The sequence below is a fragment of the Pleurodeles waltl genome, chromosome 4_2 (genome assembly GCF_031143425.1).
Source record: "Pleurodeles waltl isolate 20211129_DDA chromosome 4_2, aPleWal1.hap1.20221129, whole genome shotgun sequence".
Lineage (NCBI taxonomy): Eukaryota > Metazoa > Chordata > Amphibia > Caudata > Salamandridae > Pleurodeles > Pleurodeles waltl.
The window spans coordinates 331,841,858-331,867,980 of record NC_090443.1 but is presented as its reverse complement, the minus strand read 5'-3'; the positions used below and the strand labels follow the sequence as shown (position 1 = coordinate 331,867,980).

The following is a 26,123-nucleotide window of genomic DNA, read 5'->3' as shown; positions in this document are numbered from 1 at the left end:
AAATTGAGCGTAACCTAAATTAAAAGACCCAAACAACAAATCTGGTCACTAGAAGCTAGACAATCTGTACTGATTTAAACAGTTTTCTAACATACACGGAGAAGGCACCATCTGCCCTACAATATATGCAGCAACCACAAAATTGTTCCAAAATTATTGTACGGGTCCCTCATTTGAATTAAATGATTTTGCTTAGCCTGGATAAATTATACACAAATCATTTGCCATCTTTATTAAATAAGATTCTCAGCACCTCATCGATACATTTCTTTCATGGGTACATATTAACAGGAAAGGATACTTTAAAACATTTATTTACATACAATTCATCTGTAAAACCAATTAGTAAACATCCTCATTAAGATTAAATTTCAGCCTCCACCAGCTGAGGAACTTTCTGGAGGGGGACAGGATATAAAGGAACTTGTAATACGGCGGACAAAATATCCGTCACATTTGTGATGGAGTAATCCTCTCTGCCAAACTCATAATGAGGCCCTAAGTGTTTACTAAGATTTTTACAGATTGTCACACAGTAGAGGAAACTCTTTTTCATGTACTTTGTCTTCAAGCTTTATTTCAATCAAATGGCATACGAACAATAAAAGAAGCCACGCAGCTGACCTTCTGCAGACTCACTGACAGAATAATTAGTTGCACAATGAAATGCGTTTCCCAAATATACAACTACCTCACAATACCAGGGCAACTTGAATAAGATCCATTGTATTTAACTCAAGTATTTTTAAACAAATCTATTTTCTTAGTGTTTATACTGCAAATGTATTGTAAAAGATTTGACTAAATTAACATAATAAAGTTTTATCATGCCATACTTGCAGGGAGAGGTGAAAGGCCACAGTTATGGGGTAATGAGTTTCTATCACCTAAGGATGCCAGAACACTGTTCCTCAATGGTAGAAGTCAAAAAGACTTGTTCTCCTGCACCAAGGTTTAATCCATCATAGTCTGTCAATTTCCTTGTGAAGGGGCAAAAGCCACCTTATCTGCGGGAGTAGCTGCTCTTTGAAAGCAACCCTTAGTAGGCTCTGCTGACTGTGAAAAAATGTGGAGCACTTCCAGTGGGCAAACATACATTGAGTTCACATGGGGGAAAAGTCATAGCAGTGTTTCAAGCAATGGAAGAATTTTTGGCTTTGGATGGAAATTAATATTGGTATTTAAACAAGATTGTATAATATGAGCTAATATTTGGATTTCTTTTTATTGAAAGGAAGATAGAATTTGGTGTACAAATGAAACAAGATTAAATAACTAATTGAATTAAAATAAGACACTAATATGTGGAAAATGTAGATTTTTTAAATTAAAAGTAAACAGACAGTGTTTAGGTTTTGTTTACTGAATAAATTGGTTATATAACAATAGACAGTGCTGAAAACCATTGGATGTATACAATTCTGTGGCTGCAGCATATACTCCACAAGTATGAATGCAGTTCATTTGCTATAAAATTTGCACATTTTGCAGGTTTCACAAAAAATATTGTTTCTAGCTAAAGAAAGTGGATCGAAATAGTACTGAGATAGAAAGTGTTGGATAATTTGCATATATTTGCTGCACATCTAGGTAGCCTTGCTGCATAATTTGTTCTGCCATGCAACATAATCCTAATAGCTTTGACAGTGGCAAATCTCTGCAGATTGGTTTGGGGACTATCATCATGAAGATGAAATGTATATTTCATAGGAAACCATAAAATAGGTCTTGTGAAATGTGTTTTCATACCACTGTATTTTTGTAATAAAAGCATCCAGACCTGGTCTTTCTATATGGCATCCTTGTTGCCCTTCTAAACCCAGAATCTTTCCAGTTCTCCTATACAAACATATAGGATTCCTCAGTGCTTCTCAACACATATGTAAGGTCTCCCTATTGGCCTATGCACGTATATAAGGACTCCACAGTATAACTATACACACAAACAGGACCGTACTTCCCTTTTATTTGAGGCTACATTTTGACAGACCCTGAATGCTGATGCACAATCTGGGAATACTTCTATTTTATTTACAGAATCATTATATTAACATTGTTCATGCAAGAGGTTTAGACCACAGCCTTGCCACACCCAACCCACTTGCATATTGCACACATTCAGAAAACATCCCAAGTTACAAAAGGACACTAAAATGCAAACATGGTGAGTTAGCATACAGATAAAAATGTTGTTACAGGGAGTGGTTAATGTTATTATTTAGATATGAATGTTATTATCTAGCAATGGGAATGGTAAACCAAGCATGAATGTTATTACGCAGATATGTGACTCTTGTTACCCACGTATGAACAATGATAGTGATGTTTATTTTAATACCTCAAAATATTAATGCTATTACATTGGTATGTGAATGTTATAACACTTAGAAGTGGGTGGTAACAAAGATGTGAATCTTCTCAAATAGTTGCTTCATTGTTGTAACACAAAATTAGGAATATTATTGCAGAGAGTTTTAAGTGTACTAACACAAACATATCAATGGTATGTCATAGTGATTTAAGTGTTATTACAGACATGCAAATGTTATTACACTGAGATATGAATGATATTACCTAGAGAGGTGAATGTTATTATGCAGAAATGTTAATAAAATGATAATGAGATGTGTGTGTAATGACCGCAAGATGTGGATGTTCTTACAACAAGATGTAAATGTTATTGTCAGAAAGGTGAATGTTATCACAGAAGTATGAAGGTTTTGATAAACACAACTACCACAATATATTACTTTTTTGCCCAGAGTTGTGTATATTATTGCGAGTTATGAAGGAAGAAATATGAATGTTAGTACGCAGAGATGTCATTTTATTCCATCAAAATTGTTATTACTCGAAGATATGAGCATAACTTTGCCAATATTGTGAAAGCTTTTTCGACAAATGTGAAGGATATTACACATGGATGTATTTGTTGTTGCACAAGAATAAAAAGTATTACAAATACACAAATGTTACTAACAGAAAAGTGTAGGATTGTGATCTGAAAATTATTGCACAGCAATTTGAATGTTATTTCACAAGCATTGCCATATTATGATGAGACAGTTGGGTATTATTATAAAGACGTTAATGATATTACCTAGATATATGGTACCATTACATAGATCATTTGATGTCATGACACAAGTATTGCAAACCAGCAGTGTAATGATCCTTTGCAAGTTTATCCGTGTTTTTCTTTCAACTCAGAATCTCAAGTTGACTAAGACCCGTAATCTATCTTTTCTCTAAGCTTGTAAGATATGAGCTGAAAAGGCAGTGTGATAACCAAAGCCGACGTATACCACAGTGATATTGGATGTATGGATACTTTAAAGGTAACTTGTTCATGCTCTTGATCACATAACACACAGATATTCCCACTCTTTTAGCTTGCTCCCAGTACCAACCCTGGTAGGTGGGAAGTTAAGCGTCACTCACGAGTTGTATTGTGAAAATATGCCCCTAAGCCTAATTGGCAATCTTGACGATCACAATCGTGAGATTTTTGTTTGCAATGACAACATTGCTGCCTTAGATATTGCAGAATTTCTATGTGCCACTTCTTGCATAAAGGCACTGTAGTTGAACATGCTTGTCTGCACACATATTTCCATAAAACCCCTGTGAGAATACCTCAAAGCTTTTCTATCCAAGGATGATTGTTCATCTGGCCTTTCATAACTACTTGCCAAAGGCAAAAAACAGGTGTCTTGATTCTTGGGAACATCAGTGTGAGCATCAGTTCTCGGTGAGCATATCTGCAAAGCTCATGTTACTTTTCTGATGCTTGCTACCCAGGGCTGGATTGGGAAAACCACCAGTAGGCTGTGGGACAGGAGACTGCTTTTAGGGTGGATTCACTGAGGAAGCTAGCTAGACATGCAAGCAGCACTGAATAAGAATAAAAATAATTTTCTTGTGGACACTTTGACCTTTTTATGATATCCATCCCCCAAACCTGGAGATTCCTAGACTTACTCACTATACTCACCTATAGGGTGGGTATGCACACATTTTCAAATGCTGCCTTTAGCACCCAATGCACCACTGATGCTGACCTCAAGGAAGATAAGACAAAGGAAAGCAGAACATTGTTTCTGTTTATGGAGTGTAATATATCAATTACAGGGTTAAAGCTACTGTATAACTGCACAAGTCTGAAACAACCCATGTGAAACTACTGTGTAATAGCCTAGACAAAAGAGCTGCCGAGTTACTGCTCAGATAAAACTGTTACTGTGCTAACATGTGATACAGAGTAATGACTGCATTGCTGATCAGGCGAAATAGCTACTACGATACAGCTCACTCTAAAAAACAACTGAGTTACAACTCACAAAAGAGCTACTCAGTTAATGCTGAGTTACACAATCACTAATGAGTGCAGATCTCACAGTATAGCTACTGTATTGCATCTAAAGCAAAACAGCTGATTAAAAAATAGTTTCTGCTTTACAGTTCTGGGACAATTGCTAATTACAAAATAGCTGCAGAGTCGCAGCTCAAACCAATAAGTTAACCACAAAAATACTGCTGAGTTCCAGCCAAAAAATAGCTATCGCAAAACAGTTAAACACAAAATAGCTGCTGAGTTAAAACACACACTTAACATCTAACCACAAAATAGGTACTCATTTGAAGCTCACACAAGATAACTAATTCCAAAACGGCTACCGAGTTACACCTCATAGAAAATAACCAGTCGCAAGAAAGCTAAAAAAAAGTCAACTCACACAAAATAAGTAATAACAAAACTACTGAGTTTCAGCACAACTCACAGAAAACAGATGCTAGCCCAGAGTAGCTGACCACGACCTAGTTACTGAGCTTCAGCTCTCAGTATGCTTTCTGAATTACACCCAGTTGCAAGATAGCTTTCAAAAAATGGTTACTGCTCTAGGCATCTGCTTTTTATAGTACCAGCAACGTTTATGTGCTTTAATTTTATTAACTAGTGTGACTGCCATGTAATGCAGGCATTAATCTATCACTTTATCTTCCCGTTTCATTTAGCATTAGCTAATTTGTTGATGCTAATTTACAAACGAATTTCCCAGGAACTATTCATGAGAGTCAGAAATAACCTGTGCTAGGCCACGGCCCTCAGAGAACCACTAAATCAACATGGGACAGTGAGGAACACAGAATTCTGTAAGATAGCAGCATCTTTGATAGCCATGTTACTGAGGATAGTAGCCCACCCTGGAAATGTATAGGACCATCTGAATAACTCTTTCTACCCATTGTGCTAGATGACAATGCATATCTGAGAAAATTGTAATGAGACCAGAGATATCAAATCCTCTGGTTAGTTGAAGTCTACTGTGACAGAGCATTTTGGCTTGTAATCTGTTAAAGGATAAATTAAAAGGCCTGGTATTAAGAGATCCTGACCAGCAGATGTTGTAGAGAAGCAGTCAAACCTCAGTACTCCACAATCAGTTCTAGTGCCTTTGGTGTGTCATTGCCTTGAAAGTGTTCACTTGTTTCGAAAGAAACCGAAATTAGGGGACAGCAGAAAATAAACTGCACACAATAATAACTGTAATTTCACCTGGTTGGCACAGTACTGGTTCATTTTGCTGGTTACTGTAAGATATGAAAAAGGGATTGTAATTAACATTGTGTACCTTCTTTTTACATGGGAGTGCACCTTTGCAGGTGGGGATCCAGGGCCCCCATCGTGTGAAAGTGCTTAGCTCTGGGGATTTTTTGATGCAGTTCAATAGGGCTGAGGGTGGGGCAGCCGTGGACTCATAAATTCGAAACCTAAACTAACGCTTTTCAAAATGGGGTATTTTGACCCTCATGTGCCACATTGTTAAGAGGAACACGCCCAAAGAAACCTATAAAAAGTGGAATTAGTCCAGTGAAAAGTAGGAAATGCTCTATTTGACTAGACTTGAAGTTCAACTCCATAAAAAGACAGCACCAACTGTACAACCGAGCTTCTGCAAGACCACAGTAACCAATATTAGGAGCTGGAGAAATATCCATAGCCATATCTTGGAGCTGAGAGTAAGTGAACCTGCCATCCTCTAGAGGAAGGTGATCTTGAGGTGAAGTTTGAACAGGGAAAGGGTAATTGTATTCATTTTTAACAAACAGTTGGATCCTCGATGGCAGAAGATAAAAATCTGATAAAGTGGATAATTGTGGGTCTTGGATAGTGAAGAGTCAGCACATCCAGACCCTTAAGAAGTGCAAGTTCTGCATAATGGACAGTTAAGGATACAGGATTCTAAAGGCTTTGGAATTTTGGAGAGTTCTGTATCCTCACATGTGGAGTGTTCTGGTTCCTAGGCAATGAGGAGTTCTGAATTTTGGTTGCCAGACAGCTTAGGATTTTGGGGTGTGGAAACTTCATGATTCTGGACAGCAGAGAGTCCTGGGTGATGGGCAGTTCAGCATCTTGTATGCCAGAAAATTCAGAATTTTGTGAGTTCTCCATTCTCAGTGGTGAGGCTCAATCTTCAGTAGTGGAGAGTTTTGTATCTTCAGTAATAAAACCTTCTGGATAATATACAATTTGGAATTCTGGATCCTGAATGCCAAATTGTTTAGAAATGTGTAGAGTGGAAACTTCCGGATCAGGCACACTGCCATATTGTGGCTAAAGGACAATCGGATGTTCTAGCTCCTGGACAGTGGAGAGTTCAGGCTCTTCAAAAGAGGGGAGCTTGTGCAAATGCCCTCATTCATGGTGCCTAGGAGGAGTACCCTGGATCCGCCACTCACCGAATCAGAGGAGCAGAGCGATCATTGGTCACAGTTGGGCGGAGTTTGACAGTGGCAAATGGGTTGGTGCCCCTGGAAGAGAAATAAAGATAAGGAGATGAGAATCCTGGAGATGAATAGAGGTGTACTCTATTGAACTCCTCCCACAGGCTCTCATATTTTCTGAATATTTCATGGATACGCCTCAACCTTGTTACTCCTGCCATCTCTCCCACTCGGCTTAATTCTACCTTTTACCACATAACTTTTACCGACTCCTTCATGTCCCTATCTGCCATGCTTTGCTATGGGTCAGACCTCCATATCCTCTGGACATCAGTGCCTTCTTCTCCATAGCACATCACTATCTCATACCTCAAAAATCTATACCATCCTTGCCTATGGTACCACAGCTACTGAGCCACTTTATCACATTTACTATATGACATGACAATAATGTTGCACTAAAGTTGACTTAACCATTAGGTTACACGTAGGTAAGTATATGTCGAGCTAATAATGATCAGTACCCTGCAATGTAGAGATTAAGGGCTTGATTTAGAGTTTGGTGGACAGATTACTATGTCACAAATGTGACAGATATCCTGTCCGCTGTATTACAAGTCCCATAGGATATAATGGGATCATAATACTGCGGACGGGATATCCATCATGCTTGTGATGGAGTAACCACATCCACCAAACTCTAAATCAGGCCTAAGTTACATATAATCAGATCAGTGTTTTCTCATGTCCCCAGGACTCTTATATACTTCACACGACCTACTGCACTCCTCCCTCCACGCTCCAATGCTGCCTTTCAACCCACATGCTTCTGTGCCAATATCCATATATTCTTTGTTCCCCGCTGCCACTAATGCCTGCACGCTTCTCATGCACCCAGCCATCTCCTATGCTCCATGCCTCATCCTTGCCCCTGTGCTTATTACACCGTATCCTCCCACGCCAATCACAACCCATGACCTGTAGGACACTGTACCTGGGAAAGAGCTCACGGGGGTGATCCGAAAACTGAAATGAAGAAAAGTAACAACATGAGTTTAGGTAAAGAAACATTATGAGACCTGTTAGGTGACACAGCCGGTCAGAGGCAAACAAGGGGGATGAGGATGCAAAACAGGCCTTATGATTGGTCAGACATCATCGTGTGATCTTGTCAAACCTTATCATTCACAAAATACTCTGTGGCTTTCAACACCATTTATAAGAGTAGATGCTGAATGAAGGATTTCTGAAGGGGATAATTCTCAGATTAACTATACACACCCACCTATCGCAGATATGGTTACATGGGCTTGGAAGTATGACATAGTACTGACCAATCATGGGACTGGGATTGCTGGGTATTACATGCAAGGGAAGCATGCATCTTTGCGCCAGGAGCATTTGTTGAAGGGATCCAGCGTGCAGAAAACATGTCTCCTGGCAAGTAGCATCACAGAGAGGTTAGGAACACTACAGAGCACCACAAGCAGACTCACCCAAACCAGTGCTCACTCTCTGTCCTGCGCTGTCCCTCCTTTGCACTTCCTCACTTGTTTATTCCCCTCCTCCTCCCCATATTTCTATAATACTTTTGAGGGATTTATGATGGCAGCCTGAACGTCTGGTGTTTCACTCCTCCTCATCATGTACCCAGTTATCTATCACCAGGGCCTTCATCTGATTTTGATTAGCTCAGAAATCTATCTGGCCTTTGGAGGTAAAATAGGTATCACCTCCTTTGTGCTGTCAGGAGGCGTGGAAGAGTGAAATTTTGTACTGGAATATTTATCCAGTCCTGAAGGACCCAGAATTGACATTTTTGGTGTACCCATAAGATTATTACATTTATCAGGGAGTCACTTCGCTCAGAGACCCGGTACAACAAGTGTTTGAAGAGCCCTGGTGAGGACATTTCCAAGGATTAACAGGGACCCAGCTGGAAGGCACACATGATCTTTCAGTTTCCATGTCTGTCCCTATAAAATTGGGTGTTAAATGCCCTAAGACTGTGCCCCTCGCCTTAGGCCCTGATAATGAATGATTAGGGAAAGGAGTGGGTATCTATTGCACCCAGTGATTACCAATGCTGTGAGGTGCGAAATAGATCAGGTGCAGTAAATACCCCCCATTTCCTCAGAAAAATGATAAATTACATGCTGAATCTGGTAATTTCCACGTGAAATTTTAATATTTTGGAATTTACTGCATGCATTTCACGCAGTAAATTTTGAGCTGATATCCAACCCGGGAGTAACTGCGCGGGTGTACTACCTACTACAGTGCTCTGGATGCTGATACCCGTGAAAACAGGTTTGCAAAGAGATCCCAATTTACTGGCCCCTCCTTGTCAGGGCCTGAAAGTTGAATTGTGGTCTACAGTGAAGACTGAGAGATCCCTCGTTGAAGGTGGTAACACTTCATCAGTATTTTAGGCTAGATACACTTTTTCTGTATTGTATGCTATATTTCTGATGCCCTGGAGTCTACAAAGAGCTCCAGCCATTCTCAGGTTTGGGCTTTCAGTGTGATAGTGTAAGTACATAGTGGCTTTATCAAATAAATAAGGAACCTGTGTGTTCTCGAAAACTAATGTACTATTCCAGATGCATCCAATGCCGGCCACGGGCACTGAATCCAGATTCTCAAGATAACCACTTTCTATGTAAATGTTTTAATTTTGTTGAGTTATTTTTATGTGGATGTCCTGAAAATTTAGCATAGACCTGGCCCTCCTAGAACTATGTTGGGAACACCTCTACTATTGCATTTTTGTACTCATTTTGTTGGTCACACTAAAGGTGCTGCTGCTTTCGAAGTATAGAACGCTTGCTTATACTAACAGAGTAACAAACACCCTTCTCGTCAGATCGCATAATTTTTGTCATATTTATATTTTGAAAAGGGACAGCTCCTCCACTAGAGCGGAGAAGCGTCGCCCCTCCACCAGCAGCAGAAGCGGCAAAACCTTTATAGAAACAACATAATAAACTCAGTTTATTATGTTGTTTCTGTAAAAGTGGGCGGGCCACTGGCATGACATAGACGGAGGGGGAGAGCTGAGCACTCCCCCTCAGTGCGCAAGTATGTTTGGCCAGCGGTCTGGGCTGTCTTAGCGCCCTGGCTAGCCACTCGCAGCCAATCCTGATGCTGCTTTGAGCAGCATCAGGATTGGCCGCAGGGCAGGCTGTGATCCTGTACCTGCCTGCAGCCTGCGACGGAGGAGCAGAGAGAAATGGCGTGGGAAAAAAGGTACGTTTAATTTTTATTTTATTTATTTTTTGTGCCACCCTCACCCTCCCCGCCATCACCGTGCTGCCCCGCCCCACCTCTTTTCCCTCCCACGAGCCACGACTGATTTTGAAATAATCAATGTGTGAGTATATTTTTGTTACTGGGTCCTCTATTTTCCAAAATTTACTGTTTAGTTGAGGTGTGGATCTTAATAAGGGTGAGGGCACTCGATTACTCTACTACAGTGTCCCCAAGGGACCAAAGAACTCCACACTGAATCCTCTCTCCGAATTCAATCGGTCATACTTAATGTTTCCTGAATTTTATTTCTTATACCATTGCAATCAATTTTTTATATTTATCTCAGCAATTTGTACAGGGCTGTATTATGCGCCTGGGTGGTACTGTGAATAGAACCTATTTAAAATAACAGTCTTTGAAGGATTTGTTCTTTCTTTTCTCTGGGGTGGTACTGTGAATAGAACTTATTTAAAATAACATTCTTTGAAGGATTTGTTCTTTCTTTTCTCTGTCTTTCTCTATTTCTGGCTTTTGTTGGTCCATTTTCTCTCTTATTAAGTACCTATTTTGCAAATAGTGGTTTGCTTTGAATAGTTTTTAGTAACGTAGAAAAGTAAAACAAAAGCCATTCAAAAATGATCAAGCAGGCATCTTGAAATATTTCAAAAGCCCATGTAAAGATGACGGTCGATAGCAATGCCCGCAACGGATGTTGCACACTCCAGGCTCCGGTAGGAGTAATAGAAAGGTAGGTTGATCGATTAGCATATACTGTGTGCTGTGTTGGGCTGGCCCAAATACAACAGACCACTAGATGAAAAGGGCTTGCATGTGCCACTGCCTACTCTACAAAATGTTAGTAAAATGTTTATCATTTTTTTAAAGCATTTCTTTTCCTATACGGAAAACGGACTGCATTTTAAAAAAATAATGCTTTATTTAAAAGCGGTCAGAGACATAGTAGTCTCCTGACCTCAGCAGTTCACCATCCCTGTGCTGGCTGCGATCCCTAGTGGGTGGCAATTTACAACCTACCTCATTAATATTCATGAGGTAAATTGAATTACAACCCACTAGGAATCAATATTTCGCAAACTGACCTATTAGTACAAAGATCGGTTTGCCTAGTACCACACTGCTTCCAAAACTATTGGTCACAAGTTGCAACCAGTATTTTGCGACCAATGCATGCAATGCAATACATCTGGCCTAATATGTATGTAATTTTTAAGAATTTAGGGGGCAAAAGCAAATGGTCAGAGTAAACTCCAGGTCTAAACAAGAGGTACAAAAAAGTGCTGAATGAACTGCGTGAATTACTCCCAGCTGCTATTGCATAGTGAGAAAAACAGGCTGGTCTGGAATGTATCCCACTCAAGGACCAGTGGTTGAGATGAATTCACACATTCCACCAATCTCTTTTTTCTCCTAAGTGGCACCCTAAGTCTGACAGATAAGATGAGGTGTGAGTTCCATGCTCATTGTGGCACTGGACTCAACCAGCACTTAACTAATTTATTCCCACTAGATTGAACCCTGATTAGGTGTTTTTGTGTTCCTATCTACAGGGGACTTGCCATTACAGTTTTTAGGCAAGAGTTTTCCTGTTGGAGTAGGGCAAGCTGTGATCTGCACATGCCTGTTGTCTGTTCCACCTGGACATGGAAACAAGCATCCCGGGACAAGTTTCGGGGTATCACCCCCATCAGCCAGGCTAGCTTGAATCCAGTGGCTCTGTGAGCATGGGACCCACGTTTGGGCATACCCTTCTCACTTAAGGCAACAAAAGCAAAAAGAACAAATGTTGGACGGAATGCTGAACAAATCAAACATTCACATGGATGAAAACCTGAAAGAGTAAAGAATCCATGTCCAGTAGTGAATGGTACCTTTTTAATAAACCGATATGGTTTTGTTCTTCCTTGTCCATACAGCTTGGTCTGGTTCTAGGTTTTCTGATTGAATCCCTAAGAGCCTGAAACTTGCCCCATTTCCTGTGTCAATAGCCTGGCTCCAGTGTGGTATCTGAAAGAAACTTGACAGCCATACCAACAGTTTGCCAGCTATCAGAGGCCATCATCAAAGTGTTCTTAATCAGGTGACCAAATCTTTTACCCTGGTGGTCACAGGATCATGATGCTTGTGACCATCTCAGTCATTCCAATCATTTAATCTTGTCAGTGTGCTGCTGCCACAGGTGGAGCATAGAACTTCAAGGTAGCGCAACAGTGTCAAGTCCAAAGATAACCACTACACTTATGGAAAGATCAAAAGACATGGCTTTCAAACTGATCAGTCCTAAGAAACTTTCTATTATTGAGAGAACTCATTGGCTCTTTCCAGTATAACATGCTATCTTGAATGCTCGATCTCAGAGCTCAGGCCATAAAATGACCTAAAAATAAAAATGTAAAACTATTTTGCAGAATGTTCTTTCTTTTTTGCATCCCTGCAATATGTTAAGCATTCACTTGAATTTATTCTAGTAGATTACTTTATTCTAAGACACGTTATATCATAATTTATTATTGCCTTTCAGATTGCCTTATTTATTAAGCAGTATGTTTTTGTGGTTTCCTTGTCTAGATGTTATGTCTACATATATACTAACTACTGTTGAATGAATTTGAACTAATTCTCGCATCGCATTAATTTTATGTGGGACTGGTTTGAGCTCGGTCAGCACCTATGACAGTGAGCTAAGGGGACCTCAGGAAGCCGTGGTTTATGTTGGTAGTGGGAGATGGCTTAAATGGATTTTCAGTTGGATGAGCTTCTTTAATTTTAGCCCAACTCCTCTAAAAAAGGGCCAGTATGTCTCTTTTCTAACTGATCTTTAATTTTTCCCTTTTCTTTCTTTCTCCCTCGCTATGTCATTCTCTCTTTCTTTAAACTTCAATGATTTTTCATGTTTATTTATATCTCTCTTGCTCTTTGTTTCTTTCTCTTCATCCTCGTGTTGTAGGTCCATTTCTCGGTATTGTTTCCCCTGTCTCCCTCTTTATTGCTCTATTTCTTCTTCTCCCCTCTTCATTTCTCATCCATCTTTCTCCCCACCTTTTTACTTCTCCCCTTTCTCTATTTTTCTCTAGCTTATTTGCTCCCCCACCTCTCTGTCATTATAATTTACCCAACCATTACTTCACTTTGCTATTGCATGCACTATCGTAGCACGCCACTCTCCACCATCATCATCACAGTAGGAAACAGTCCTCCCTTCCGAGGTGCCAAGAAGATGCCAAAGCCATACTGCACTGCTGGATTTCATGGCCCCTCTTTTCAAACCGGAGGTCCCCAACATCCCCTTTCTTATCTTTGACACCTACAGCAACCATTCCACCTTAAGGAAACAGTATCCATTGCTGGTACCACAAACTCTAGTTTTTTAAAACCCTATCTGCACCTTTTCCTGTTTTAACAGTGTCTGGACACATGATGCTTTCCTTTCAATTCTGGCTTCGCTTTCATTACAGGCTCTTATCGCTTTAGGTTTAAATTAGTAATGAGCCAACATTTGTGTTTTTTGCCTTACATAGTTTGACAATTTAAATACTGTGCTGTTAAAGCCATCTGTGAGGTTTGCCTCACTCACTAAAGCATCCCTTCTCTTTCCCTTTTTACTTTTCCTCTGCACATTTGAATTTAATCCTCATCACTTGCCCCATTACCTTTGTTGCATTGCCTGGACCAGATTTTTAAGTGTGACCATGTCAATTCAAAGTAACACATCTCTGCCCAGCCTCTCCATCAGTGCTTCAGTCTAATTCACCCTGTCCTCTTTTCTTGCCTTCCTGATGTCCCTCACCCATCATGCCCGTGTGTAAGAAACAATGCAATTGAATTTCACTACTTTCACCAATTTACCTTTAATCCCCAATCACATGTAACTACCCAAAGCATAATAGTTTGTTCTTTGCCTGAATTAATTATTTCTACCCTTGCTTGTTGTACATGTTCCCTGTTTCCTTAATTACACACATTGCCAAGGTACATGACCAGCAAAGAAGGTTACCACCCTTTTTGTATGTTTCAGTAAATTATGTTTTGGCAGGGTTAGGGGTGAGGATGGCAGCCATAATGGTGCTGAATCCATGTGGAGCTGGGAGGAAGATGAGTTCTAGCCCTCTAACTTATTATCCCCTAGTATGCTAAGTCTTTGGGAAGCCTGACATCTCCAGTGAGCTGGCTGGCAGAGCTGCACACTTGGTCTGTCCACCTGTCAACAGAAGGAGCTGCCATTCTGGAGCCACCAGAACTCAGGTTGGGAAGTCATGGCAGAGAGGAGAATGGTAAAGGGACCCTGCGGGAGAGAGGAGAGAGACGGGTGAGATGGGTCCTCTAGGAGAGCGGATAGAGTTGGGATGTGAATGCTCCTATAGGAGAAACGACAGAGACTGTTTAAGGTGGATCCTCTAAGAGGGAAAAAAACAGGATGAGATGGATCCTAGAGGAGAGGGGTACAAGAGAGATTATTGTAGACAATCAGTGAAATGAACACGACATGCCATATTTGTTGAATAAGGTCAAACCAATAAAACTGTTTTATAAAACCAAAAGAAAGAAAAGAGTGTCTGACATGAGAGAGGAAGTACATGGGATGTGTGCAGTTTGGTAGAAAAGAGAATGGCGAAACAAGAGGGATCCAACAGAAGAGGTAATAGTTGCATGATGAGTAGGGCCCTCCAGTAGAGAGAAGAAAGTGACAAGGGAAAAGTTGTCAGGTGGGAGGGAGGAGGGAGGACAGACGCAGGGTGAGCACTGGCACTAAATAAAAGTCATGCAGGGTTAGGCCATGCACATGTTCATTATGACTTATATACATTTCAGAGACCCAGGTAAAAAAGTCTCAAATTTCAGGTGTTCATCCTTTCTCCGTTTATCCTTTCATTTCAAGGGTTTGTTGGTATTTTGAGGCCTCTGGAGGTAAATTACTCAAGCATTTGTAAACTCTGCCCAGTTATGACGTGGTAGAGTCAGGAATCCTAGTGTGGCTGGACATATGTCTGTGTATATGTAAGGTGTCTGAGGTGGTCGGATGCATGAGTGGAGTCCTTTTGAATGAGCAAAGATGCATGTGAGTGTGGAGCTAATTCTCGAGTTTCTATCTGTTATACTAAAGCAGTCCTGGTTTACAGCTAATCTTCAGTGACTTTCTGTGCCTGTGGTTCATATTGCTGATTTCAAGATAAAGACTGTGAATCGCTCTTCAAAAGTATGGTGACCAAGCACATTGGCAGTCCTGTGTTTTTAATCATCTGTCGCAACAGATTTCACTAAATTCAGCACATGCACTGTTTTTTAGAGTGCCAGAACTGAACTCAGAGGGAGGAAAAGCTTTTGTGTGTCCAGTGCGGGATTTACCACCAGCCTCTCCACAAATCAAGTTAACAGATTATACTGTATATAAGTGATACATTTAATTTATTCCACTTAGTGTCTCTTTATGTTTCTTTTTTATGTTGGTCAGCACTGCCTTTTAAATCATTCTTTGATGTGAAATTGTAGTCCTACTTCTGTGTTTGTGCAATGTCTCAGGCTTTGGTTTTCCAAATCTGGTTCCGATCTTCAAGAGGGGTCTCAGTTGCTGACACCTTTATGTTACTTGTTCGCTCCCCTCAGTTCTTGTACTTTGTTGCCCAGTGATGATCATGCCCTCCGGTGGTCAGGAGACCACAGTCCTAAACCTCTTTCTTTAGCATATTTCAGGAAGAGCTTAATTTACCTTTTGATAAATCTTGTGTGCACTAAAACGCCCCTAGGGATCCTAGAGCATAATGTAGTTTGAGTCAAAAACAGTTTTTCTGCTCTTCTAGACTGGAGTCAAGTAGAAGGAAAAATGATTGAGAAATTGACCAGTCTTGCAGGCACAAGTAATGCCTTGTTTGCTCCACCCAAAGAATCATGTATAGACCTCGTCACCCTCACTCTCCACTGGTGAAATTTTATGTGTGATTTCCTGGTTGTCTTACTTGTTGCTATATTCTCAGATGTTTCATCATTTTGTTCTGTTCTTCAAAGTAGTATGGATAGAAAGAATTGAAAAATGTATCCGGCTACATCAATCTATATGTGCAGTTAAAGAATTTGTGTGTTTATATATGTGTGTGTGTGCCAGTTTCATTGGCTATCCCACAAACCTTACCAATGTGTTTCTAGGCTTAAGATCAAAGTTTAGGGTTGGCGACCACAGCTTGGTGGCTGTACAGCTGAGAATGCTTGAGAACTCTGCGGGACCATGCTTGAGTGTTTGCAGGATGAACTTGCTATGCACAAGGTCAATGTACAAATGCCTTACATGGAGAGGGCACTCCAAGGAGCTGTACATAAAGAACTTAGGTGATAAGCGAGACCACCTGAAAAACACTTACCCTTCCTTGAGATGTGGTGCTTGCCACACTGCCACGCCGGCTGTTGTCCTTGGAGACCGGCGTGGACCGAGAACTCATGGTGTCAGCAGTGACCCGGTAGTCTGCCACTGGGAGGTCACTCGAGTTGTCCAGGAGCGTCCCTGCACTGTGGGCGCCACGCAGAGGGAAGGACCTGCAGAGAGACAGAGAGGAGATGTCTTCTCAGATCCAGGTGCTGGCTGAGGGGACAGCAGAACTGAATGAGGGTGAGGAGAGGCACATAATAAGGGTACAGAAGGCCAAAGTGTTGGGGTTGAGGATGCTAAAAGGCTAAAAGGGGGTCAAAATGTGAGGAGTGGACAAAGAAAGTTGTATATGGGGCTGACGAGAGAAATCATACATGCCAATAGACCCGATTCAGGCGGGAGACACCTGGTTTTTGAAGCCACAAACGGCTTTATTTTGACTGTCTCCCGTCTGAAATCGCCTCTGTTTCAATAGAAGTCAATGGGGGGCATACATTCTCCCGATTATTTATTTTTAATCTTGCAGTTACCTCTTCTAAAATGTTAGCTTGTGTGAGAAAGAGATATATAAACAAAAAAGTCAGTTTTACCTTGGGGATAGGTCCTCGTCTCGTTCGTCTCCCAGAGATTTCACATATGCCTCGGGGAACCAGCCAGTCCTGCAGCAGAGACACAGACATCACACCACTTCCAGGGAGCCCCAGACCCAGCATCATACACTCGGAAATCCTACTCCCAACCCCCCAAAGTACTGTTAACTGAACGCAACCCCACTTGCAAGAAATCGTGATAAAATATTCTGCAAAATGTAACCAAGGGATAGAAACAGGGGCTTCGAAACAGTGCTTAATTTGCAAATAAAACCGTGCCAGTGCCCAAATCTCTCCTCTGGAATAGCGGCAGCTGCAGTTAAATGTGCGAGCACTGAATACTGAGGCAGCGTAATCCCGAAGCCATTGTAATCTCGCTGGTCGGTGATGTAACCGACCAGCCTATGTGTCTTTGTTTTGTGGGGGAATCCCCGGGTGTTTCCGGGAGTATTCCCCCTCCATGTTATTGCACAATAGCTTGCTCCGAGGCATGAGCCCCAGAGCTATAAATAAACAAAGGCGTGGCCGGGAGGGGCACAAACACGGCAGGCAGACAGACGGAGGATCCGTGCTGCTGCCCCTGAACGCGCGGCAGGCCCTCCTCGACCACACCGCAATTAAAATCCTAACAACTGTGTCGCGTGAGTTTGTGGCCACCATGCGCGTTAATTAAACTTTGGTGTTGAGGCTTCCATAGCGCTCAACACCACAAATTGGCGACGAGGGTGCGCGAACCCTCGCCCCTGGCTGTGTTTCGCTGCGGACGTGTAAATCACACGCGGTGCTCCTGCAGCGTTTACATGGCCAATTAAAAAAAAGAAAGAAAACGCTGCATAAATACCGCTGTCACCTGCACGGCAGGAGTAAGTCTATGGCAATTTTTCAACCCAACTAGCAACAATGTCCGCAATACCTCCGGTAGAACCATTCATTGTAGAGGGAGCACCATCTACCCAGGCTCCAAAGTGGAAAGAGTGGGTAGAAAGGGTACTCCTATTCTTTGAATTCACCAAGGTAGAAGATGACCAGAAGTGTGCATTGCTGATCCATATAGGTGGTAAAGACATATACAAGATATCAAAAAAACTAGTGGAGAATGAACCCAAAACACATGCTACGCTGATAGCGGCACTTAACAGGCATTTTGAACCTATGGTCAACACAGACTATGAAAGATTAATATTTAGACAAGCGAGGCAACAAATGGAAGAGTCGCTGGATGCGTTCCACCTAAGGTTGAGAGAGCTGGCGAGCACGTGCCGATTCAATGACGAAATGGAGGAGGTAAGAGGGCAGTTCATTCAAGGGTGTGCATCTCTAAGGCTTCGAGAGCGCATCCTGGAGGAATCTGGAAAATCATTGCCAGATATCTTACAGTTAGGGCGCACAAAATAACTGTTGAAAGCCAGAGCCTCACACATGGAAGCTGCATTACAACGACCCATAAAAGAAGAGGTGGTCAATGTAGCCACAACGCCCGGTAACCGGCCCAGACAAAAGCTGAATAAAGCCCGAACAAGGCAATGCGGGTATTGTGGAGGAATACCGCACAGGTCATCTGAGTGCCCAGCCAGAGGAAAAATATGTTCCAGCTGTGGAAAAATTTATCATTTTGCAAAGGTTTTCCGGTCGAAGACAGCTGCAAGTGCATCTGTCAATGTTGCACTGGAAGAGGCTATTCCAGAAAAAGTAGAACGAGGGAGTGACATGGATGACGATGAGACAATGATTCATGTGGTACATTCCTTATTTGCGGTCAAACTCTCTAGTCCCCAGCAGGCATCTCTTCCAAGGTGCCAAATAGTGATGGGCGATCACCGTATTGTGGCTGTAGTGGACACTGGGGCATCAATAAATCTTTTGGCTGCAGAAGAGTATCATCGGATGGCACTGCCTCTCGCGTTAACCAAGACAAACATCAAAGTATATGTGTATGGGCAGAGTACCCCTTTGGCGTTGAGAGGTATGTTCCAAACCAATCTTGCGCATGGATCACAGTCCACTACGGCAAAAGTCTATGTGACTGAAGGAGGAACGGGCATGCTGTTGGGATGCAAAGCTGCTGAAGAGTTGGCGATTGTGACATTCGCTTTCAGCATTCATCAAGAGTCCGTAACAGAATTGGTCGCCCGATATGAAGGGGTGTTCAATGGCATAGGGTGTCTCCGAGGTAGAGAAATCAAGCTCCACATTGATCCTAGGGTGCAACCAGTAGCTCTTCGTCACAGGCGAGTGGCGTTCCACCTTCGCCCCAAAGTAGAGAGAGAACTGGAGAACTTGGAAAGAGCTGGGATCATCGAGAAGGTGTCTGGACCCACTCCCTGGGTCTCCCCCATCGTGGTAGAAAGGAAGCCCAAACAACCTGGCGAGGTGAGAATTTGTGTGGACATGCGCCTCCCTAATGTTGCCATCAGAAGGGAAAGACATCTCACGCCGACGATAGATGATATCCTGGGGGAGCTCAGTGATTCGCGATGGTTATCGAAACTGGATCTTCGATCAGGATACCACCAGCTGGTATTGGACAAAGACTCACGCTACATTACGACGTTCTCTACACATGTTGGGCTTCGGAGGTATAAAAGATTGAGTTTTGGAGTATCCAGTGCTGCAGAGGTGTTCCAAAATGTAATTCAGTAGCTACTGGTTGGTTTGCCTGGAACAATCAATGTCAGTGAGGACATTCTTGTTCATGCGCCCACTGTTGCAGAACACCATTCTAGACTACAGAAAGTTCTACAGCGTATTCAGGACTCAGGACTCACCCTTCATCGAGAAAAGTGTGAATTCTTGAAGGACAAAATACAGTTCTTGGGTTATGTATTTTCCTCGAGCGGGGTAGCTCCAGATCCGGCCAAAGTTAGTGACATTAAAAGTGCGCCTCCTCCCACCAATATCACTGAAGTTCAGAGTTTCCTAGGAATGGTGAATTATTGTGGCCGTTTCATTAAGGACTTGTCTAACCTCACGCAGCCTTTGCGGAGTCTCACCAAAACTTCTGAGCCATGGAGGTGGGGAGTCCCCGAACAGTTGGCATTTGATCTGATCAAAGATGCGCTGTCCAGTGAGACAATTTTGAAATTTTTCGACCCAAAACGTCGCACCAAAATTGCCGTTGATGCTGGGCCAAAAGGGTTAGGAGCTGTGTTACTGCAGGAATACACCGAAGGCATGTGGTATCCTGTGGCCTATGCCAGCCGATCGCTTACTAACACGGAACAGTGATACTCGCAGATAGAAAAAGAAGCAATTGCGGTACATTGGGGTTGTAAGCATTTCCATATTTATGTCTATGGCCGCCCATTTGTCGTGACTACTGACCATAAACCATTACTTCCCCTTTTTGATGGTACTGTGTCCAAACCACCTCCCAGGATTGAGAAGTGGATGTTGCAGTTACAAGATTATCGGTGCCAGTTAGAATACCGACCTGGATCTGAAAATCCTGCTGACTATTTGTCAAGGCATCCCCGTGAGGCCTCCTCAGTGGAGATGGAAGAGGCACAGGAAACTGAAGAATATGTCTGATATATCACGGACAGGTCCCGGCCGATACCAATGACACTGAGTGAGATTGTGCGAGCCACTAAGCGTGATGAGTGTTTACAGAAGGTTATGGTGGCTATGCGCAATAATCAGTGGCACCGATTGAAGGGGCAGATGCCTCTGCTAACTCCCGACTCCCAACGCATTATCGGAAGTCTTTACCATGTGAGGGATGAGCTAACCACTGATGCCGACGGCTGTCTGTTGAGGGGAAATAGATTGGTCGTTCCCTCTTCCCTCACTCCCAGAGCGGTCGAGTTGGCACATAATGGTCATCAGGGAATGGTTAAAACGAAAACTGTCTCCGGTCGAAGGTGTGGTTTCCTCTAATGGACGAACAAGTGGAGCATCTAGTGAGGTCCTGCCGGTGGTGTCAGGTCACAGGTGAGCCGAGTCGACCTGATCCGGTCCAGACTGGCCCGCCCCGGCTGGCCTGTGGGTGTCGGCAAGTTTGGATTTTGGAAGCTTACCTGATGGTCGTCACACTATGGTCCTCATCGATGATTTTTCAAAATATCCTGAAGTGGAAATCATCCCCACCCTTACCGCTGATGTCGTAATTTCTGGTCTAGAGAAAGCAATGGCGACCCATGGTTTGATATCGGAGATTAAAACAGATAATGGGCCTCCTTTCCAAAGTAAAGAATTAGCAGATTACCTCCACATCACTGGCACCTATCACCGTCGGATTACTCCACGTTGGCCTCAAGCTAACGGTGAGGTCGAGAGGTTCATGAGGACTCTTAATGAAGTTATTCGAATTGCTGTCCATGGTGGTCAAGCTATTGAATATGCTATATTTTCGTTCCTGAGGAATTACCGGCAAACACCACATTCCACCACTGTAGGAGGCTGGACTGGCTTGTAGTGAGTACCAAGGGGTACTTGCACCTTGCACCAGGCCCAGTTATCCCTTATTAGTGTATAGGGTGTCTAGCAGCTTAGGCTGATAGATAATGGTAGCTTAGCAGAGCAGCTTAGGCTGAACTAGGAGACGTGTGAAGCTACTACAGTACCACTTAGTGTCATATGCACAATATCATAAGAAAACACAAGTTATACTAAAAATAAAGGTACTTTATTTTTATGACAATATGCCAAAGTATCTTAGAGTGTACCCTCAGTGAGAGGATAGGAAATATACACAAGATATATATACACAATAGCAAAAATATGCAGTATAGTCTTAGAAAACAGTGCAAACAATGTATAGTTACAATAGGATGCAATGGGGAAACATAGGGATAGGGGCAACACAAACCATATACTCCAAAAGTGGAATGCGAACCACGAATGGACCCCAAACCTATGTGACCTTGTAGAGGGTCGCTGGGACTATTAGAAAATAGTGAGAGTTAGAAAAATAACCCTCCCCAAGACCCTGAAAAGTGAGTGCAAAGTGCACTAAAGTTCCCCTAAGGACAAAGTAGTCGTGTTAGAGGAATAATGCAGGAAAGACACAAACCAGCAATGCAACAACTGTGGATTTCCAATCTAGGGTACCTGTGGAACAAGGGGACCAAGTCCAAAAGTCACAAGCAAGTCGGAGATGGGCAGATGCCCAGGAAATGCCAGCTGCGGGTGCAAAGAAGCTTCTACTGGACAGAAGAAGCTGAAGTTTCTGCAGGAACGAAAAGGGCTAGAGACTTCCCCTTTGGTGGACGGATCCCTCTCGCCTTGGAGAGTCGTGCAGAAGTGTTTTCCCGCCGGAAGGACGCCAACAAGCCTTGCTAGCTGCAAATCGTGTGTTTGGCGTTTTTGGACGCTGCTGGGTCCCAGGAGGGACCAGGAGGTAGCAAATTGGACCTGAAGAGAGAGGGGACGTAGAGCAAGACAAAGAGCCCTCGCTGAAGCAGGTAGCACCCGGAGAAGTGCCAGAAACAGGCACTACGAGGATGCGTGAAACAGTGCTCGCCGAAGTTGCACAAAGGAGTCCCACGTCGCCGGAGACCAACTTAGAAAGTCGTGCAATGCAGGTTAGAGTGCCGTGGACCCAGGCTTGGCTGTGCACAAAGGATTTCCGCCGGAAGTGCACAGGGGCCGGAGTAGCTGTAAAGTCGCGGTTCCCAGCAATGCAGCCCAGCGAGGTGAGGCAAGGACTTACCTCCACCAAACTTGGGCTGAAGAGTCACTGGACTGTGCGGGTCACTTGGACAGAGTCGCTGGATTCGAGGGACCTCGTTCGTCGTGCTGAGAGGAGACCCAAGGGACCGGTAATGCAGCTTTTTGGTGCCTGCGGTTGCAGGGGGAAGATTCCGTCGACCCACGGGAGATTTCTTCGGAGCTTCTGGTGCAGAGAGGAGGCAGGCTACCCCCACAGCATGCACAAGCAGGAAAACAGTCGAGAAGGCGGCAGGATCAGCGTTACAGAGTTGCAGTAGTCGTCTTTGCTACTATGTTGCAGGTTTGCAGGCTTCCAGCGCGGTCAGCAGTCGTTTCCTTATCAGAAGGTGAAGAGAGAGATGCAGAGGAACTCGGATGAGCTCTTGCATTCGTTATCTAAAGTTTCCCCAGAGACAGAGACCCTAAATAGCCAGAAAAGAGGGTTTGGCTACCTAGGAGAGAGGATAGGCTACTAACACCTGAAGGAGCCTATCAGCAGGAGTCTCTGACGTCACCTGGTGGCACTGGCCACTCAGAGCAGTCCAGTGTGCCAGCAGCACCTCTGTTTCCAAGATGGCAGAGGTCTGGAGCACACTGGAGGAGCTCTGGACACCTCCCAGGGGAGGTGCAGGTCAGGGGAGTGGTCACTCCCCTTTCCTTTGTCCAGTTTCGCGCCAGAGCAGGGGCTAAGGGGTCCCTGAACCGGTGTAGACTGGCTTATGCAGAATTGGGCACATCTGTGCCCAAGAAAGCATTTCCAGAGGCTGGGGGAGGCTACTCCTCCCCTGCTTTCACACCATTTTCCAAAGGGAGAGGGTGTCACACCCTCTCTCAGAGGAAGTTCTTTGTTCTGCCATCCTGGGCCAGGCCTGGCTGGACCCCAGGAGGGCAGATGCCTGTCTGAGGGGTTGGCAGCAGCAGCAGCTGCAGAGAAACCCCAGGAAGGGCAGTTTGGCAGTACCAGGGTCTGTGCTACAGACCACTGGGATCATGGGATTGTGCCAACTATGCCAGGATGGCATAGAGGGGGCAATTCCATGATCATAGACATGTTACATGGCCATATTCGGAGTTACCATTGTGAAGCTACATATAGGTAGTGACCTATATGTAGTGCACGCGTGTACTGCTGTCCCCGCACTCACAAAGTTCAGGGAATTGGCTCTGAACAATGTGGGGGCACCTTGGCTAGTGCCAGGGTGCCCTCACCCTAAGTAACTTTGCACCTAACCTTTACCAGGTAAAGGTTAGACATATAGGTGACTTATAAGTTACTTAAGTGCAGTGTAAAATGGCTGTGAAATAACGTGGACGTTATTTCACTCAGGCTGCAGTGGTAGGCCTGTGTAAGAATTGTCAGAGCTCCCTATGGGTGGCAAAAGAAATGCTGCAGCCCATAGGGATCTCCTGGAACCCCAATACCCTGGGTACCTCAGTATCATATACTAGGGAATTATAAGGGTGTTCCAGTAAGCCAATGTAAATTGGTAAAAATGGTCACTAGCCTGTCAGTGACAATTTGGAAAGAAATGAGAGAGCATAACCACTGAGGTTCTGATTAGCAGAGCCTCAGTGAGACAGTTAGTCACTACACAGGTAACACATTCAGGCACACTTATGAGCACTGGGGCCCTGGGTTACCAGGGTCCCAGTGACACATACAACTAAAACAACATATATACAGTGAAAAATGGGGGTAACATGCCAGGCAAGATGGTACTTTCCTACACAACCCCCCCCCCAAACGAAGGACAATAAGACTAGCTATGACCTGATGAGTCTTCATTGTCTAAGTGGAAATATCTGGAGAGTCCATCTGCATTGGAGTGGCTACTCCCAGGTCTATGTTCCACTGTATAGTCCATTCCCTGTAGGGATATGGACCACCTCAACAATTTAGGATTTTCACCTTTCATTTGTTTTAGCCAAAGTAGAGGTTTGTGGTCTGTCTGAACAATGAAGTGAGTGCCAAACAGGTATGGCCTCAACTTCTTCAGAGCCCAGACCACAGCAAAGGCCTCCCTCTCAATGGCAGACCAACGCTTTTCTCTAGGGGTCAACCTTCTACTAATAAAAGCAACAGGTTGATCCGGGCCCTCAGAATTAAGTTGTGATAGGACTGCCCCTACTCCTAATTCAGATGCATCAGTTTGGACATAGAATTTTTTAGAGTAACAAGGGCTTTTCAGGACAGGTGCAGAGCACATGGCCTGCTTCAGCTCCTGAAAAGCTTTCTGACAGTTTGCTGTCCATAATACCTTTTTAGGCATTTTCTTGGATGTGAGGTCATTAAGAGGGGCTGCAATGGAGCCATAGTTCTTAATGAACCTCCTGTAATACCCAGTGAGGCCTAGGAAGGCTCTCACCTGAGTCTGAGTGGTAGGGGGAACCCAATCAATAATTGTTTGGATTTTCCCCTGAAGTGGTGCAATCTGTTCCCCACCAACAAGGTGTCCCAGATAAACCACCTTACCCTGCCCTATCTGGCACTTTGAAGCCTTGATAGTGAGGCCTGCCTTTTGCAGAGTCTCCAAAACTTTCCATAGGTGGACCAGGTGATCATCCCAGCTGGAGCTAAAGACAGCTATATCGTCCAAATATGCTGCACTGAAAGCTTCCAGCCCTTGCAGGACTGTGTTCACCAACCTCTGAAAAGTGGCAGGTGCATTTTTCAAACCAAAAGGCATTACAGTAAACTGGTAATGTCCTCCAATGGTAGAAAATGCAGTCTTAGGTTTAGCATCTTCTGACAATTTGATCTGCCAATACCCTGCAGTCAAATCAAAAGTGCTTAGATACTTGGCAGATGCCAGTGTATCTATGAGCTCATCTGCCCTGGGTATAGGGTGAGCATCAGTTTTGGTTACCAAGTTGAGACCTCTATAGTCTACACAAAACCGCATTTCCTTCTTTCCATCTTTAGAATTGGGTTTTGGTACCAGTACCACAGGAGAAGCCCATGGACTGTCAGAGTGCTCAACCACTCCTAGTTCCAACATTTTCTGAACTTCTTGCTTTATGCAGTCCCTGACATGGTCAGGCTGCCTATAGATCTTACTTTTGACAGGTAAACTGTCTCCAGTATCTATAGTGTGCTCACACCAAGAAGTGGTGCCTGGCACAGTAGAGAAGAGTTCTGAAAATTGTCCTAGGAGATTTATGCAATGGTCTTTCTGCTCAGCAGTAAGACAATCTGCCAAAACTACACCTTCCACAAGAGCATCTTGTTCTGTGGAAGAGAAGAGATCAGGTAGAGGATCACTGTCTTCTTCCTGTCCCTCATCAGTTGCCATGAGCAGGGTGAGATCAGCCCTGTCATAGTAGGGTTTCAGGCGGTTGACATGGAGCACCCTAAGGGGACTCCTGGCAGTGCCTAAGTCAACCAAGTAGGTGACTTCACCCTTCTTTTCAACAATTGTGTGGGGACCACTCCATTTATCTTGGAGTGCTCTTGGGGCCACAGGCTCCAAGACCCACACTTTCTGCCCTGGTTGGTACTGAACCAAAACAGCCTTCTGATCATGCCATTGCTT

General features: G+C 43.5%; 1 protein-coding gene across 1 annotated transcript in view; it reads right to left on the bottom strand.

Moving 5' to 3' along the window:
• Positions 1–228: 228 nt before the first annotated feature.
• Positions 229–26,123, bottom strand: part of BAIAP2L2 (BAR/IMD domain containing adaptor protein 2 like 2) — a 114,449-nt gene continuing 88,554 nt past the window's right edge. Inside the window, exons 11-14 of the mRNA XM_069231344.1 lie at positions 16,942–17,010; positions 16,347–16,518; positions 7,721–7,752; positions 229–6,813 (exon numbers count right to left, since the gene is read on the bottom strand). Of these exons, the coding sequence (XP_069087445.1) occupies positions 6,738–6,813; positions 7,721–7,752; positions 16,347–16,518; positions 16,942–17,010 (349 nt within the window). The 3' untranslated portion in view covers positions 229–6,737. The remainder of the gene's footprint in view (positions 6,814–7,720; positions 7,753–16,346; positions 16,519–16,941; positions 17,011–26,123) is intronic.